Source organism: Microtus ochrogaster, chromosome 8, assembly GCF_000317375.1.
Source record: "Microtus ochrogaster isolate Prairie Vole_2 chromosome 8, MicOch1.0, whole genome shotgun sequence".
Classification (NCBI taxonomy): Eukaryota; Metazoa; Chordata; class Mammalia; order Rodentia; family Cricetidae; genus Microtus; species Microtus ochrogaster.
The window spans coordinates 12,364,662-12,382,348 of NC_022015.1; the positions used below are offsets into that span (position 1 = coordinate 12,364,662).

Below are 17,687 nucleotides of genomic sequence, written 5' to 3' on the forward strand. Positions count from 1 at the left end.
GAGGAGGGGGAGGGAAATGGGAGGCTGGGAGGAGGCGGAAACTTTTTTTTCCTTTTCTCAATAAAAAAAATAAAAATAAATTAAAAAAGAACTACAATAAGCTTAGCAATGATGCAAACAGAAGTGACTTTGTGAGGAATCACAAGTTGAATTCTCAACTAATAAAGAAAATGTATAAAAGCAATATCCTTGCAGACTCTAAGATGTACCATCAATACATTTCATATTGATAAAAGTATTTCCTGCATTGTCTGCAAAGTTCATCCAGTTGTCAGGGTAATCAGTCTTATACGGTGTTTTTTGGAGGTTTTAACTGTGAAACAGGAGGGCAGAAATGGGCCAGCCCTCTTTGGCCTCTGCATCTCTTTCCCACCAGATGGAGGTGCCCGGAGTCACTGTCTAATATGAAAGTTTGACACTGGCCAGCGAGGAAGAACTGGAGACCTTAATGGCACTGAAACTTAGTTGAGATGACTGTAATGCAGGGCTAGATCCCTGGGGGCTCTCTTTTAACTTAGGTTTTGATTTATTTATTTATTTATTTATTTATTTATTTATTTATTTATTTATTTATTTATGAGACAGGGTTTCTCTGTGTAACAGCTCTGGCTGTCCTGGCTGTCTGTAGACCAGGCTGGCCTTGAACTCACAGAGATCCCTTGCCTCTGCCTCCCGAGTTCTAGGATTAAAGGCGTGCGCCACCACTGTCCAATCCTTCCCAGGCTCAGAAACCCTGGATCCAAATGGGAAAGATGGGACAGAGAGGATCCTACAGCTAGGTGAATGTTATACGTCTGTGTCCAGGGGATACAGGCAGCAACAAGTAGGCCTTTTAGGTGGGAGAAGGAAGCAGCAGTTCCTAGGAATGAATGGCTTGCCCAGTCACATGGGAAAACAAGTGACTTTTCATCTGCCATCAAGGAATCCCAGGCTGGCCCATAGCGTTGCCCAGAGCTGCTTTGCAACTGCTCACCTTTAATGTTTCCTTGACTTAGGAGACCCAGGCTTACCTTCTGCAACTCCCAGAATACTAGGATGCCATCACTTTGTCTGCGATTACTGGGTTTCTGCTTCAGGTTTTCTCTCTGGTAGAGCAACTTTCCTACTAGTGGGTTAATTTTTTTCTCTGTGATTATCTTCTTTCTTTCTCATGCTTCCCTTCAGTTCTTTCATAAAAGTTTCATACGAAAGTTTTAGCAAGGGAGATGAATTAGGAATAAGCCAAGGAATAGAGATGAGTAGGAAACTAGGCCATTCCACTGGGCAGGACAATTGCAGGAGTCAGGCGGAAGGTACCATGGCAACACCGGTGATATGAAGGCCTCGTTCAGGGGGCAGCAAAGACTTGTAAGTTCAAAAGAGATTTGGTAAAATCCTTCTCTTAGTTAGTCACATTGATTCTTTGTGACGTCTTTAAAAGAGGGACAGACAATTTCTATCATCACTTTTATCTCTAGGGACAATCCAAAGCATGGTGAGGACCTTGTTTTCACCTTTGGTTTGGTGCAGAGATGAAAAAAAATTTGGGTATTCAGACTAATTTCTGTACTGTTAGAATAGTGATAGTAATCATAGCTGCCATCCATGTTTCTCATATCTGTCATGTTCAATGACTTATAACCAGTTCTTTTATCTTATGTTATTGAGCTCTCCATGGATAGCCCTTTTCCCTTCTCTTCTCTTTCCATCATTGCCTATGCATGCTAAGTATTGTACGTGTTTATCAAAAGGCAGCCACCTAGGCTGGGATGTAGCCTAGCAGCAGAGCATTAGACTCCCATAGTCAAGGCTCTCGGTTTTACCTCCAGTGTCAGCTACCTAGGGAGGTCTTTGACTCTAATTTTCCTATCCCCACTCCTACCGTCTCTCAAGACGACACCACTGAGTCACACCATTCTACTACCATATAACTCCTGGTCCTATGACTTGTTCCTGACCCACTGCATATTGCAGAAGTGACTGTGACTTCAGATGTTACTGAGAAGAACCTGGGCCTCCTAAAATGTTAGTTCTGACTGCTTTAGAAGTCTGACGATTGTGAGAGCGCCGCATGCTGAGGAAGCCCAAACTTAACATGTGGAAAGAAAAGCCCATTCTCCAGCTGGGATGACTAAGATAGTAGAGGAGCTAAAGGTGGCATACAGCCCAACCAAAGTTTCAGATGAGACAACAACCCTGGTGCCACCTGACAGGTGCATGTGCGTTTGTGTGTGTGTGTGTGTGTGTGTGTGTGTGTGGAGAGAGAGAAAGAGAGAACAATCGAGAAATAGAGAGAGAGAGAGAGAGAAAGAGAGAGAGACAGACAGACAGAGAGAGAGACAGAGACAGAGAGAGAGAGAGAACAATTGCCTAAGCGCAGGCAACCCACAGAATCAGAATATATGGCCATTTACTGCTAAGGTCTGCTAATAGTGGATGTGTCTACTCCCAGCATTCACAAAGCTGAGGCATGAGACCTGTGAGTTTAAGGCTAGCCTGAGGCACAAACAGAAACTATATCTAACACACACACACACACAGAACATCACACACACACACACACACAGAACATCACACACACACACACACACAGAATATCACACACACATACACACACACAGAACATCACTTTATCTTGTCATGATTTCTTATACAGTAATAGATATCTACAACACCCACCACTGCACAGTTTAACCATAATAGGAAGCCATTCTCCACCTCTGTCTGTGAGTTCTCTTTGAGTGTAAGTGATTTTCTTTGCATATGAAAAATTGGTTACTAGTGGCCATGAAGAGTTAAGATCCCTAGAGAGTTTTAGAAACACCCACCTCCCTGACTCTTGTCAGTGCTAGTCCACGTGCTGGTACATCCCTGCCGAGTGCACACAGTTCGTTGGCCCAAGAGACACTAATGTAACACCCCCAGGACAGATTTTCCTGAAGCAAGGGCAGTAATGAGAATAGCTGGGGACTGTTGGCAGGACATCTGGTCTCTTTCTCTCGCTCAGCACCGGATCTCACCAAAGGATTTTCCTCAGATCTGATCAAGGCGTTTCTCTTTCCACCACCATTTTCATTTTTTTCAAGATCCTGTAGTGTCCTTCTATCCTTGAAAAAAAATTCAGAAACTCACGCCCCCTCCAATTTAATGAGACAACAACTATGTTTTTTTTTTTTTTTTCAAAAGGAATATTTACTAGGAAACTAAAGGGCAACCAAACCAAACACAAGAGAACAGAGGCAGAGTTGCAAATGAGCTGAGGGAATTCAAATCGATAGCCAGCTTCTGGCCACAGCTGTACTGGCTACTAGGTAAAGCTATCCACACACAAAGCCATCTGTCCACCACATGGGCAGCCTTCTTTGTCTGAATGCCCCTGCAAAGCTATCTTTGAGCCAGTAGTTTATTCACTGTACTGAGGGCTGCTAGCTCAAGGCAAGGTGATCCTGGGCTGGGAACAACTGGATACCTCAGGATCTCCAACCTGAGCTCCCATTGCCAAGGACATGTCAAAGCTTCACAGGATGGCTACCTGATAACCCTTCGCTGGAGTCGTTCTAGTTTCTTTGGGACCACTCTTCTAGGCGCAACTGCCTGGATCTAGTGACACTATTTCTGCTCACTATCCCGTTGGCACTCGCCCTTCATGCTTTGGTTCTAAACATTTGTATGATGGAGGATGTCTGAATGGGAAGGGATTGGGTAGAGAGGACCCACGGGGAAAGAAAAACGTGTCTTTTCTCATTTTATCAGATATAGGCAGAACTGGGGTTCCCTTTGAACCCCTGTAAATGGAAGATGGAAAGAGATGAGAGTGAATCAGGCAGTCTGGGGAATGCACGAAGCGAATTAACCAATGGACCAGGCGAATTAACGAATGGACCAGGCGAATCAACACCGCCTTCCACAACCAAAGGCTTCCGCCCTTTCAAGACCTGACACTGGCAGTAGGATTTCTCCTATGAGGTGTGTATGGTAATCAGAACTTTCCAACAACATGTGATGCTGCATCTATCCAGTACAACCTACACTGAAATGTGAGTTGAAATGATGAGAAGGCTTCGTCCAGGACGGCTAACTGCAGCCCACTTCTGGATTCTGCCTGGGGACAGTAAAGGGGGATGTTGTCATGGAGCAGTGATGTAGGTGTGTGGGAAGGTGCTCTGTACCCACAACGAGAGAGGACCTCTAGGTGACAGCTCCTGGTCCATCCAGGGTATGCTGAGGCCTTTGGTTTCATTTCATGGAGGGAGAAGCAAGGAGGATGAGGTGCAGAACAGGCAGTAGACTGCTCAAGACTGGGCAATAAAGGAGCTACCCTGGGGAGAGCCCTTGGCCTTGATTCTTGTAGGTATTTCCATTCCCCAAGTGCTGAAAAAGTGATATGTGTTTGAAACTGGAAAGAGCATTTGTCTGTGTCTGCCCAAGTTTAGACGCTGGGCTGCTGCATATAGAAATACCCAGAAGGCAGTCATGTCAAGAAAGCCCAAAAGCTGTGTCTTTCCTTAGTGGATCCTGTGTCATCTCTCAGCAATCTTACCTCACAACACACACTCCCATGCTCAGGAAAGAATATTCCAGAATGCATATGCCATTGACAGGCATGATTCTCTAAGAAGGATGACATGTTTCATTCTAGTAATGCCACACTGCTGGGAACAAAGTGGCTGTTGGTTACCTGGAAATAATGTTCTAGAATCCAGGAACTGGGTTTAGCAGTGAAGAATGGCCATAGCCAAGTGGGACTGTGCCATGTGCATGGGAGGGGACAGTGAGTTTGCTATGAATCATGTGCCTTGCAGGGAACCTCCTCCAGGCTTGCCTGGTTAGTACTCTCTTGGGCTGTTCCTTGGAAAATGGGAGTACTTTTGGGGGTAGACTTGTTCTCTGAAGACAGTCATTAGCTCACAGGTAGTAGAGTTTGAACTGAAATCTGCTGCCTATTTAGCACCTGGATATATTTTTAAAAATATCCTGTCCTTCCAGGGCATTCAGTCAAGTGACTTCCTGTTAGATTGACCGCTACCAGGACCAGCATCGTGCCCACATACCCAAAGGCCTCGCAGCAGTCACTAAGAGCCTTGGCACTCAGGACTTTCACTACGTCACTTGCTTTCTTCTAGAGTCCAACTTGGTTTTTGACAGTGAGGGATGCGCTTCCCTAGAGCACATCAGCTTGGGTCTCCTAAAGCAGGTGGATGGACCATTCAGATTCACCAGATCCCATTTGGAAAGAGGGCCAGTTATTGCTGCGGTTACAGCTGAGTATTTCATCACTGGACTCATCTGGGTGTCGCTAGGTGGGAAAAGTTACTAAGATCTTTGTTACATAGTTGTCCGACTGTGTCCTTGGCACAAGCAGTCTTCTTATCCACAGTCATCGTTTCTGTAGGAAGAAGAAACAAAGAGCAATTGGTTTTTCACTTGTACATTTCTAATGTGTACCCAAACAAAGACCAGGCACTGTGACAGATGCCGGGAACACAAAGACCAGATTTCAAAGGACGCATAAAGGGATAAGGGACCCATAGAGGTGTACACAGACTTCTAAAGAAGCCTTTGAGGTGACTGAGGGAATTCTCAAGTTCAAGTATCACTTAGGCTGAAGATGAGTTTGGACCATTTGGCCAGAAGGGAGAGCCTCATGCAGAGGCAGGAGAAGGAATTGGAGCCGTGGAAGGATTATCAGAACTGAGGTGAAGGGACTGTATTATGAGGGGCAGAGCAGTAGCAAGTATTACTGAGCTGGATGAAGGGGATTTGAGTGATAACACTCAACCCTTGTTTCCCATCTGTAAAAGGTACATGTATGAGTGTGCATGCATATATGTTTTGCTGGGGACAGAGCCCAGGTCCTTGTGCTGGACAAGTGTTTTATCATTAAGATACATCCCCAGCCCTGCAAAGTGAACTTCCTTAGTAGAACCTCAGACTTAGATAAGCAGTTTTTCTTGTGTTGCTCACTCAACCTAGTATTCAACTGAACTTCAACTCATGGCATCACCACTAAATATAGAATAAGGGTATTAATATGGCAGACATATAGTGAGGAGAGAAACCAAAGTGACTTCCGTGAATACACTAACAAAATTTTACACACAGCCTGATAGAACAGTGAATGTTCTCAAACTGGAATGTATAGACTGCATTTCAGAAATCAAAGTTCTGCAATAAAGCTACAATGTAAGTAAAGTGATTAAAGCCAGGCGCTGGAGACGAAAGCCACATCTGGCTTTGAAGTACGTACATGCTTGTATACACACATCCCTCAGGAAAGCTGTATTCATTTCTGAAGGTAGCAGGGAAGTGCAAATAGACATTTGTCATTTGAACAAATCTTAACAGATTGCCTTGGGCGCATAAACAAGGCCGTACAGTGGTGTTCAGATTTGTGAGTCACCTCTACACTGGGCTGGTTATGCCCTGTCTAGAGTGTGTTCAGAGGGCTAGACATTTTCCCCCAGTCCCTCCCCGCTACCCAGATCTGCATCCCCTCTTCTCCCCCAAGCCTGAAAAAGAATAAGGTCTCCCAGGGCCATCAACCAAATGTGCTACCATAGACCACATACCACCACATCAAGGCTGGGCAAGATAACCCAGGAAGAGGAAAAGAGTCCCACAAGCAAGCAAAAGACTCAAGAGTCAGATCTCCCCCCCCGCCAGCTCCCACTTCCAGGAATCCCACAAGAACACCGAGCCATTCGGCCACACATATATGCAGAGGCCCTAGGTCAGACACCTACAGGCTCCCTGGTCTCTGTGAGCCCCTATGTGTTTGGTTAATTGATTCTGTGGGCCATGTTCTTGTGGTGTCCCCAACCCCTCTGGTTCCTCCAATTTTTCCTTCCCCTCCTCTTTGGACTTCTTGAGTTCATAGTAATGTTTGGGGCAGGACTATGTATCTGTTCTCATCAGCTGCTGTATGAAGTATCTCTGGTCTCTTTGATGAGGATTCTGCTAGGCTCTAGTCCCAGAGCCATCTGCAGGTAGAACAAGCTATAGGTCAAAGGTTTTTGTGGCTAGGTTGGTGTCCCAATCCCTGCACTTGAAGCCTTGCCTGGTTACAGAAGATGGCCAGTTCAAACTCTGTGTCCCCATTATTAGAAGTCTTTTCTAGGGTTACTCTCACAGATTCCATTAGGCGTAGACTTTTAAAACTATTCTCCATATCCAGAGAAACAAATAGCAGAGGCAGTCTGCCAGTGACCCAAGGAATGGCAAAACTCCAGCTGGATGTTGTAGCTGCAGTGTGCTCATGTGGTGTCTTTCTTTCTTTGTGTGTGTGTGTGTGACTACCAGTCTCTGGCATAGCGTCCGGGAGTGCTATGGAGTGACCTGCTAGTTTCTCCTGCTTCAGATGAAACCCTCCCGCTCAACAACCAAGCCTGTCAGGGTCTAATGTCCTTTGTTTTTCCTCCCTTGGATACTGCCACTAGGTCCCAAAACACATGTGGCAAGGGACCAAGCCCACAGGCTGACAGGATACTAGTCATCTCTAACAATAGTCTTACAAGGGAAAACTTCACCCATTCCAGGAAAGTAAGATGTGCAGGTTATGTCTGAAAATATGTAGTTTGGTTGTCTCAGGAGAATTTTGAGTTTGACATGATGGCTAATGCTACCACACAACTCCCTTTTGTCTCTCATTGAGGGGGAAAAGAGATGGTGCCGCAGTCAAGAGCACTGATTGCTCTTGCAGAGGACCTGAGCTCAATTCCTGGCAACCACATGGCAGCTGGCACCTCTCTGTAACTCCAGTTCCAGGGTAATCAACACCCTCACATAGACATATATGCAGGTAAAACACCATGCACATAAAATAAAAATAAGTAAATAAATAATTTTAAGAAAGAAAGAAAAGACTGATATAATCCCATCAAACAAAACAAAGTAAATATATTGCAACATCTTTCTAACTTATATCATCCAATGAGTTGCTTCTCATCTAATCTTTTCATAAAAAGATCTTAGGGGAGTTTTCTCTAGCTCAGACTAGCACTGACCTAGTGGGGTGTGGTAGGGATAAGAGAATACAGACAGAAATGGTGGTTGAAGCACCGAATGTCCAATATTGCTCTTGCTGGTTCCAGTGCTACCACCTTGAGCACAGCATCTCTCTCCCTGCTAGCAAACCCAAGGGCCTTCTAGGCTATGTCATGGGTTTGGAAGGTTTCAGAAAATTTAGCAGCATGACAGGAAGTGGTGGTTACAATCCTATCTGACCAGAAAGGTTTCTAAATGAATTCAATTGTCCGGAGACATAAGAACTTCATTGGAATTAAATTGAATTGAAATCAAAGATGAGAACTGTCCCATTGAAAACCATAATGTGCAATGACACTTCAATCACAAAAATGACAGCTGATGTGAGACAGGGCATTCAAACTGACCCCAAATTAAGAACACAGAGAAACTGAGTGGAGCATTCGATTGTATCTTCTTGTGAATTTGAAAATGGGCTCTGATTACAGGAAGTTTCTATATAAGGATTTTGGACTAAGGAAGTCTGTCGAAAATGGAAGTGATTCTTATTGTCTGTTACATGTACTTAATATTATTACTCTTGTATTTAAAATTTTTTTAATCTAAAAAGTACAAAATCCTCTCCATTTTGTTGGATACTGTTTAGTACAGCTTTATAAATATTTACATATAAAAAACCACTAATGTACCCTTCTCATCTAGAATCAGGTGAGCACCTCCTTCCTCAAAGATGACATTCTTTTTTTTTCTTTTTTTTTTTACTCTTGCTTTCCCCTAGTGGAGCTAGTGTGTTAAAGAAACCAGACACTGTGTGGTAACTCATGGATGGGGAGGTCACGCGCCCTAAAGTCGGACCTACTGCTATTGTACTACCTAGGTGGAAACAGCATCCAAGTGACTTCTAAATACTTACTGCATACCCTGGTGCACCTCTGAGCCCTCATCAGAGGAGCTTCTTTTATAGTTGGCCTTGGCTTATGCAGAGACTACAACTAGTCAAAGTGCAGAGAAGAGGTGACCTGGGGACTCAGTACTAAATGTCTCTCCATCACCCCCTTCATTCGGGAACACGATGGGAGGAAGCTGGAAAGAATGCTGGCAGAGGTTGGGGAGGAGTGTTGTGAAGCACTGTCTCCGGGACACGGCATGGCTGAAGAACCTGCACTCTCTGCAGCTGGACTACCTGCATAAGAACTGCACAGCTGGCAACACGCCATCATGGAAGAGGGAGGGCTGATGAGGCCTCACGAGGTATTGGTGGCCAAGGGAAGGGGAGTTGCTTCCTTCAGTGGTGTAGCCAGAGATAAGCTGCCCATGCTTCAGTAAAGAGCCTCCTGCCCATGCCCAGGCAACCTAATTAAACTTAGTGGGTCGCACATATCACATGCAAGAAAGTAGGAGGGGGTGCATTGGAAGAAGGGTCTTAAGAGGAAAAGAGGGGATGAAATGGGATAATAGGGGGTAAAAAAGACTAAAATTTGTTTTGTAAGTGTATGAACTGTAAAGGAATAAAACTAAAACAAACAACCAAAGAAATAAAGCAGTATAAATGGACTATTTTCCCATCAGGAGCTTGGGGTAACAACTTAGAAAATGGAAATGTCCATTTAGGTAAAGAGTGCTCTGTTAAGTACCTGGGCTCCATCTTAAGGTCTTTGTATACCTTGCCTCATTTAATCCTTTTTGTCAGATGGACAATCGCATTTTTCCTCTGGTGGGGTTAAGGGATTTGACAAAGGTAGGAAAGAGCAGAGTCAGACTGTGCCATCACACCCTCATGGATCTACACAGAACTCTGGAGAAACACACTAGACTTTATGTCACCAGAGAACCTTTTTATAAAAATGGTCTTGGGGGACTGGAGGGATGATGGCTCAGTGGTTAAGAGTGTGTAGAGTCTGGACCTGAGCATCCATGTCAGGTGACTCACAACTGTAAGTCCAGTGGAATCCAATACCCTCTTCTGGTTCCCACGGCCACCTTCTCTCATATGCACATAATAAAAAGATAAATAAATCCTTAAAGGAGTCTCATTTGGAAGAGAATTGGAATAGTTCAGATGTCACAAGAAAGTGAGTCAAGTCCCCTGTCAAGGATGTAAAAAGTAACATGTGAGTATATGACACATACATGTTGTTCACAGAGGGGAACTCATTAACTACACACAGAGATGAGGCTTCAGCAGCAATGCCATTCAAAAGATAAATATCACATTTTTCTCAAATGAGGTAGCACAGCGGAAATTACTGAAAGGCAGAAATGACTACTGAGATCAAGTGGAAGATACATGGAGTTGTCGCTCTCATTTGTAACATTACGTTTACCCATTAACAAATTCATCACACACTTACTGAACACCAGAACACAAAGATGAACCATGCCTATTTATCTCTTAAAGAACTCAAGGCAACCACGAGATGGTGAGGCTAAGCAGCCACTCTCAGCAGAAAGCTCTGTGTGCTCTGCATGTGTGGGACACATGACACCATCTCTCCAGGTCACAGACTCACAAGGGAAAAGATTATCATAAAAATTGGGTCAGGATGGATGTTCAAGGATATACATAATGCACTGGATTATGAGATAAAATCAAAAATCTCAATTGTCTTTTAGTAGAGGGACTTGGCTTATTAATGCCTAGAATTGGTAACATCCCCACCCCCCCTGGAGGCAACTCATGCCACCCTGTGTCTGTGCCTTACCTCTGACCTCTTTACTTTGAGATGCAAGTGTCTAGGTGGCCATATGTATTTCCCATTCCCAATGAAGAGCTAAATTGGTAATCCTATTCTTATTAATTAAAAATTAACTTTGTAACACCAGACAGGTGCGATGCTTGCAAATTGTGAATGGTGAAATAATGAAGCTTTTGTATAAATGTATTTACTCAATAGCAATGCCTTTCTTGTGATACTAATTCTATCTTATGTTTGACTTTAAATGTATTTATTTAAGGTTTTTGAGACATGATCTCATATAGACCAGGGCATCTTCTAACTTGACACAAAGCTGAGGCAAACCTTGAATTCCTGGTCTTGAGCCTTCCGCCTCCCGAGTACTGGAAGTGTAAGCCCATACTTGTACCATGATGCCCTTGAACCATGATGCCCAGCTTGTTTATTTTGTAAGCCACATCCCTAACAATTCTCTATACTAGAAAATTGCTTAATTCATCACTTTAGTGCGTTTATTTACTATAACTTATTTTTCTCTATTTTTTGGGTGTGTTATTTTAGAGAGTGTCTATGTAGCTCAGGATAGCCACAAACTCTTGGTTAATTCTTCTGCCTTAGCCTCTGGAGTCCTGGGCATGTGCCACCATGCCTGGTTTAACTAGTCAAACCTGTAGACAAAGTATAAATTACCAGGAGAGCATCTTCTATGTTACTTTCAAGATGCTGATGCTAATTTAACCCAAAGGTGCAAGGTCTTATGGTTTAAGTGTTATAAGCATTAGATGTCTGAAAACCACTTTGCTTAATACATACTATGTTTGCTGTTTGAGGCATGTGATAAAATTACATTTTAATTCAGCAATTATAGTTCAAGGGGCTTCAGCCTACAATTGCTTAAGCAGTACCTGAATATTTAGGAGAATTTTGCTTGTTAGATCTGTAAAATACCGTTTCTTCATATAAAAATGTTTATGAGAATTAGGTTAAGTGTGAAATTGATTAGAAGTTTATGGATATTAATCTGTTAAATTGAGAAATCTAAAAAGTAAAGAGAATATTTTATTTTAAAGATTAAAACAATTAGCTCACTGTTTCACACTGTATAGCAGGTGCTAAGGACTGCCCCGGGACTACCACAAGAAATTTCCTCCCCAGCACGACACTGAGGCATGTGTGGTAAGTCTCCCTATTGTACAAGCAAGCTCACCACACCTTCAATCATCCTGACTTTATTTTTATAAAGCTTCCTGACATACCACACAATATGTTCCTTTGGAATGTTTATTTTCTATTTCTCCAATAAGAATATAAGCTCCATTAGAGCAAGGATTTCTGTCTACTCCCAACTACAAATGTGTCATCAGCACCCACTGGAAGCATTCAGTTGATATCTGTTGAACAAATATTTGAAGTCAGCATTTACATCCTCAAAGTGATTATTTCAAAGGAAGTCTGGCTGATCCTTACTTGAACAGAATGTCACAGCACAGCAAAGGATGCCACCCAAACAGGAGTCTTGAAAGATCACGGAGATAAGCTGACAGCAAGGCAGCCGGCTGTGATCCCAAGCATCAGGACTTCTGAGTGTTCTAGAAGATGTACTTGCCCCACCCCAGTCCACCTCTTAAACAGTGATAAGCTGATGAGGACCGTCCGAGGCATTATGCTGGAGGCTGTAAAAATCTCATCTGAGATGACAAACAGAACCTTGACTGTCCTTGTCTTTAATGTGTTGTCCAAGGCTCGGAGAAGTAAGTGCCACAGAGAAAGCAGGGCTCAATGAGTGCCCGAGAAAAGAGAATGCCAGTTTGTACAGCAGTGCTCACTTATTTTTACACAATAAGCGAACCACTACACTTGCTGATTTGATAGTTGGCATGCAGAATCTGTAAGATATCAGCAATCATTTTATACATCATAGACGGGAGAAATTCCACCCAACAGGAATGCGCTCAGTGTGGACTCTGCCAGGCATTGTACTGGATACAGGTCATACAAGGATGAATAGCATGCTCCAGCCTCAAGCAGCAACTGGAAGGGCTGGGGATGACACATATACAGATGATATTAATGACACCAACTATTATGTCAGGGCTAGACACAGCGACCTAAGAAAAGAAGCACAGACAGAAACCATTTAGCTCATACTAGAGGGTCTTCAGGATGTTTCCTGAGAATGGCAGCCAATCAGATGTGGAAATGATGAGCTGGATCTACCCAGTTAACAGGGGCAGAAAAGAGCACCAAAGTAAAGCAGATTGTGGGGTCAATACAAAGCAATTAGTCGTGGCCCCAATGTAAAGTGTAACAGGGAGAAAGACACGGGTCACAGAGAGGCTGGACACAAAGGAACTCTGATCTTCAGCTTGCTCAGGGTTGAGCGCAGGTACTAGAGGATTTGAAGCAGTGTGGGCAGGGCAGGGATCTGGGATCAGCCAAGAGCTCTGGATGGGTTTGTGGGGATGTTTCCTGGAAGGACTACTTCTCAGAGTGGACAGCGCCTTCTGCTGGCTGCCCAGTGATACAGCAGTCTGAGGAGAATGCAGGGCTGGCTAGGCCTGCTCACTTCTACCCCCTGCTGGTGGGCACAAGAACTCCACTGCTCCTGCTCTCCTTCTCTAACATGGGAATCCAGCTTCCTTGGCCTTCCAAGATGGGCTGAAGACTAGCAACCCTCCAGCAACCCTCCAGTCCTTCTTCAGTGCCAGCTGGGATTGCTGAGGCATCCAGCCTCATGGACGGAGTAGGTACCACACTCTCAACCTCTCCAGCATGCAAACAACCATTGCTAGACTACCTGAACTGTGCTTATGAAACAAGCTAATACATCCTCTTTGTGATCTGTACTTGTTCTCTCGGTTCTGATCCTCTAAAACACTGACTAACGCAGGTGGTGCTGTGCTAAAGGAAAAAGCACACTGTGTCCAGTTGTCCTATTTTTAGCCATTTTGAGATAGATCATTGGTTTCGGATGTTGTACCTGTCTAACCCACCCCTCATCACATCGTGTTCTCAGCAGCATCCCCCTATTTCCCTAACTGGGGCTGAGCCCGACAGCTGCTTGCGTGATGCAGGAGTTTTGCACAGAAGCAAATAGATTCAAGAGAATACAAGAGCCCCACAATAGAGGCCCTAGGCACTGTAAACTTCTACATTAAAACAGACTTTTCATCTTTAATTTGCATGAATCAATAAATCAACTCACTCTTTAAGGCAGTTTGAGCTGAGAATCCATTTGCTTCTGTTCCCAGAAGTCCAAAGTATTATTTGTCTCAGGGGTATGAGAACTGTCCCATTCCAAGGCTTCTGTAGCAGCTAAGGACAGAGTTCTTCAGTATGGGGTTCTCTGGCTAGACTGTGGGATTCTCAATATGCCATGGGCCATCTCTGTATGAAAGCCTTCTGGGTAAGGCAGGTATTGGGGTTTAAATGTCTTCTCCAGGTCCTATAGGAATGTGACCCCTCAAACGTCATAGTTAATGCAGTTTGAGAGGTGGGCTCTTTGGGATATGATTGGCGGGGAGGGTTCTGGTCTCATGAAAGAAGGTATTCATGGCAGATTAGCAGGTCGGTAGACTGATGGGCTGCTGTGGAGCCTGTGCTGGAAGAATGAAGTCTCTTTTGCTCATCTGTCTTGTTCAGACTCAGGACTATATAGCAGAGTTTCCACAAACCAGCGAGCAGGCCTCTGCAGATGCAGCCCCTGGACCTTTGAGCTGGGCCCAACCTGAGCATGTACCACCCAGCAGGAGAGAGCCCATGGGAAAGTCTGAGGAAAGCGCTCCATATGGGTAGAATTCTAGGTCACAGAATTGGAGTGAAAGGCCTTTAGTCCTGGAGGTAGACAGAACACAGTGTTCCTGGCAGTCCCCCTGCCTGTGAAGCCTGTTATGACAATCCTTTCTGATACTTTGAAGGCAAGGTGGTGCCAAGCCATAGTATTAAGGGACAGATTTCCTAGATGCTAATGCTTAAAGCCATTACATGGTTGATTTCTTCTTCATTTGATGGTAAAGTCTCTTAAAAGGTTATTGGAATTGTGTGTATGTTTTAAGTCTGCTAGACTGTCAGCTCTTTTCTATTTAGTGACCACTCACAAGCATTCACAGTTTAAGATGAAGAACCGGCTATGTGTGTGTTTCCTCTCTGTTTGTAGAGGGTGGGAATTTTGACCAGGATCTGTGCCAGATGCAAAGGTGTATTCCTGTTCTTCATAGGTCCATGTTCACACATAAGAGATATGTTCAGGAGCAGCCAGATGCATAGGTCTAGACAATGTCATCAGGCCTCATCACTTTCTCCCACTCTCAAGTGGCCTTTCTGGTATTGGGTTCTAATGTTTAGAAGTCAAGGCATCAGCTAGAAACTCTACATTAGCACCTCATAGCTCCAATTACAGTGGAGCAGTGTGGTTTTTCTTTTCTTTTTTCTTTTTAAGAAAGTTCCACTAAGACTCCTGGACTTATAGGGTCATAAGCTTCCCCTAAAGCAATCCTGGGATGTGCTAAGAGAAAGGACAGAGACCCTTAAATTTGGTTATCTTCTTTGCGTCTACGAAGCCAGGACTGATCAGAACACATTTAAAAAGAAACTAGTGGTTGGGTGGGGGAGTCAGAACACAGCATAGCACTAAATTAAAAAAAAAATCCATAAACATTAAAGGTTTCCAAACAAAGGGAGTTTGGTTCTCCAGTTTTACTGCAATATTGTTCAGCGTGCATCCTACTGGGTTTGGAAATTATGGTGATGTTGAAGCAGAGGATTAGGTTGGGGGAAGAAACAGCAGGATCAAAACAACTGAAAGTATATTAGCAAAAAAACTCTTACATCACAAACCATTCGGGAATGTGAGGTCATCAGGGGCTGTGAATTGGTGCCAGCAGGATAGAAACGAAAGCATCTTCCTGAGAATTCTTAGGCTTTGTTTTCCTCTAGCATTGCTAAGTGAGCTGAATAATAACACAGAGGGAAAAACAACTTTCAGAGTCCTTTAAGTTTGTGATCCCTAAACCGTGGACGCCCCTTGTTGAGCTCTGAGTGGTATACTCATGTCTAACAGCTGAGATGTAGGGCTGCAGGTTGTAAGGAGATGTGCAGGCGTCTGTATGCTTTCTTTAGGGACAAGCAAAGGCAAAGTTCTACAGGTGATAACTACAGGTTGAGGTTCATCACAGTGATAGTGATGGTTAATAATGAGAGTAAACGTGACAGGATCTAGAATTACCTAGCAGACAAGACTCCAGGCATGTCTGAGGGATTTTCTAGTTTAGGTAAACTGAGGCAGGAAGAGCCACTCTATCAGAGCGCAGCACCACTCCCTGAGTTGGGATCCCAGACTGTATAAAAATGAGAAAGCAGCTGGCCAAGGCCATTCCTCTCTTTCTGCATCCTGACTGTGGAAACGATGACACAAGATACTTCAAATCCTTGGCCACACCTCCCCCACCTGCACTGTTATGAGTCAGGGTTAGGGAGCCAAACAAACCCTTTGTCTTGGTTAGGATTTCTATTGCTATGAAGAGGCAACCATGACCATACCAACTCTTATAAAGGGAAATATTTAATTGGGGTGGCTCACTTAGCGTTTTAGAGGTTTAGTCCATTGTCATGGCAGGAAGCATGGTGGCACAGGCAGACATGGTGCTGAAGAAGGAACCCAGAGTTCTACATCTAGATAGGCAGGCAGCACAAAGAGAGAGATGCTGGGCCTTGCTTGAGCATTAGAAATCTCAAAGCCCACCTCCATAACACACTTCCTCCCACAATGCCACTCCTACTCCAACAAGGTCATGTGTGCTAATCCTTTCAAATAATGTCACCCCCTATGAGCCTATAGGGGCCATTTTCATCAAACCACCACATACATCCTTCACTTCTTGCTGTGTCAGGTACTTTGTCATAGTAACAAGAAGCACAACTATTATGGTGACAAGTGTGAGCAAGAACCTTTCCCAAGGGATCCTGTGGGAGCCAATGATACACATTTTTAATTACTGTCCCGAAAAGATCCATGAAACAAAAATGCTTCTGATCTGCAAGCCCTTTGCCCAAGGACAGAAAGTTCCTGAAATGCTTTAAGGGAGATAACAAACCACATGCCTTTACTCCCCTAAACAAGTTTGTTTGACCCAACAATACAGGATGTTCTTGGTCACATGTGGGCAGGAGGTTCAAGGCAGGAAATACAGCAGGATGTATGTTTGCCCCTGCAAACCATGCTTGCCATTTTGTGGGAAACCAGGGATGAACCTGGTCAGAGAGTTCATCAACCTGGCTTGCATTTGATTAAATCTTGCTTCAAATTTGACTTTAGACTGTAGTAGTGGTCTTACTCTCTACCAGTGGAATCAACAGTGCAAGGCTTGATCCACTGTGGATGTCATTGGTGGCTTCACTCCAGCATCCTGGTGTGGAAGAATACTGTGCCTGAAAGCATTGTCTGGGACCAAAAGAGTCAGCTTTTGTGAAGATAGTAGACATCCCTGAGTCTCAGCTCCTTACACAACAATTTCACTTTATGGCTCAGTTTGTGGGTTGGCTGCTGCTCGGCTACACAAAGCTGCTGCTGCTATGTCCTCTCACTCCAGGACAATCGAAAGAGCTGCTTTGGGTGCTGTGCCCAAGACAGAGCCCTAAGGCTAAAGGCAGCAAGTGGTATCACATGGTGCATCCCAATGTCGTCACATGGACTGACTTATTATAAAGTCTGTATTCTACAAGCTAAGGCAAGTGTCTTAGTCAAGATTTCCATTGCTGTGAAGAGTCACCATTACTACAGCAACTCTTATATAGGAAAAATATTTTATTGGTGTGGCTTACATTTTCAGAGCATTAGTCTATTACCATCATGGTGTAACATGGTGGTTTGCAGGCAGACATGGTCCTGGACAAGGAGGTGAGAGTCTTACATCTTGACCCATAGGCAGCAAGAGGTGGTCTGAGGCACTGTGGGTGACTTGATTATATATGTGAACTCAAATCCCACCCTCATAGTAACACACTTCCTCCAACAAAGCCATAACTACTCTAACAAGGTCTAATAGTGCCATT

At 44.1% G+C, this 17,687-nt stretch overlaps 1 protein-coding gene across 1 annotated transcript in view; it reads right to left on the reverse strand.

The window, feature by feature from the left end:
• Positions 1-3,160: 3,160 nt before the first annotated feature.
• Syt9 (synaptotagmin 9) overlaps positions 3,161-17,687 on the reverse strand; it is a 167,880-nt gene continuing 153,353 nt past the window's right edge. Inside the window, exon 7 of the mRNA XM_005351099.3 lies at positions 3,161-5,365. Within this exon, the coding sequence (XP_005351156.1) occupies positions 5,357-5,365 (9 nt within the window). The 3' untranslated portion in view covers positions 3,161-5,356. The remainder of the gene's footprint in view (positions 5,366-17,687) is intronic.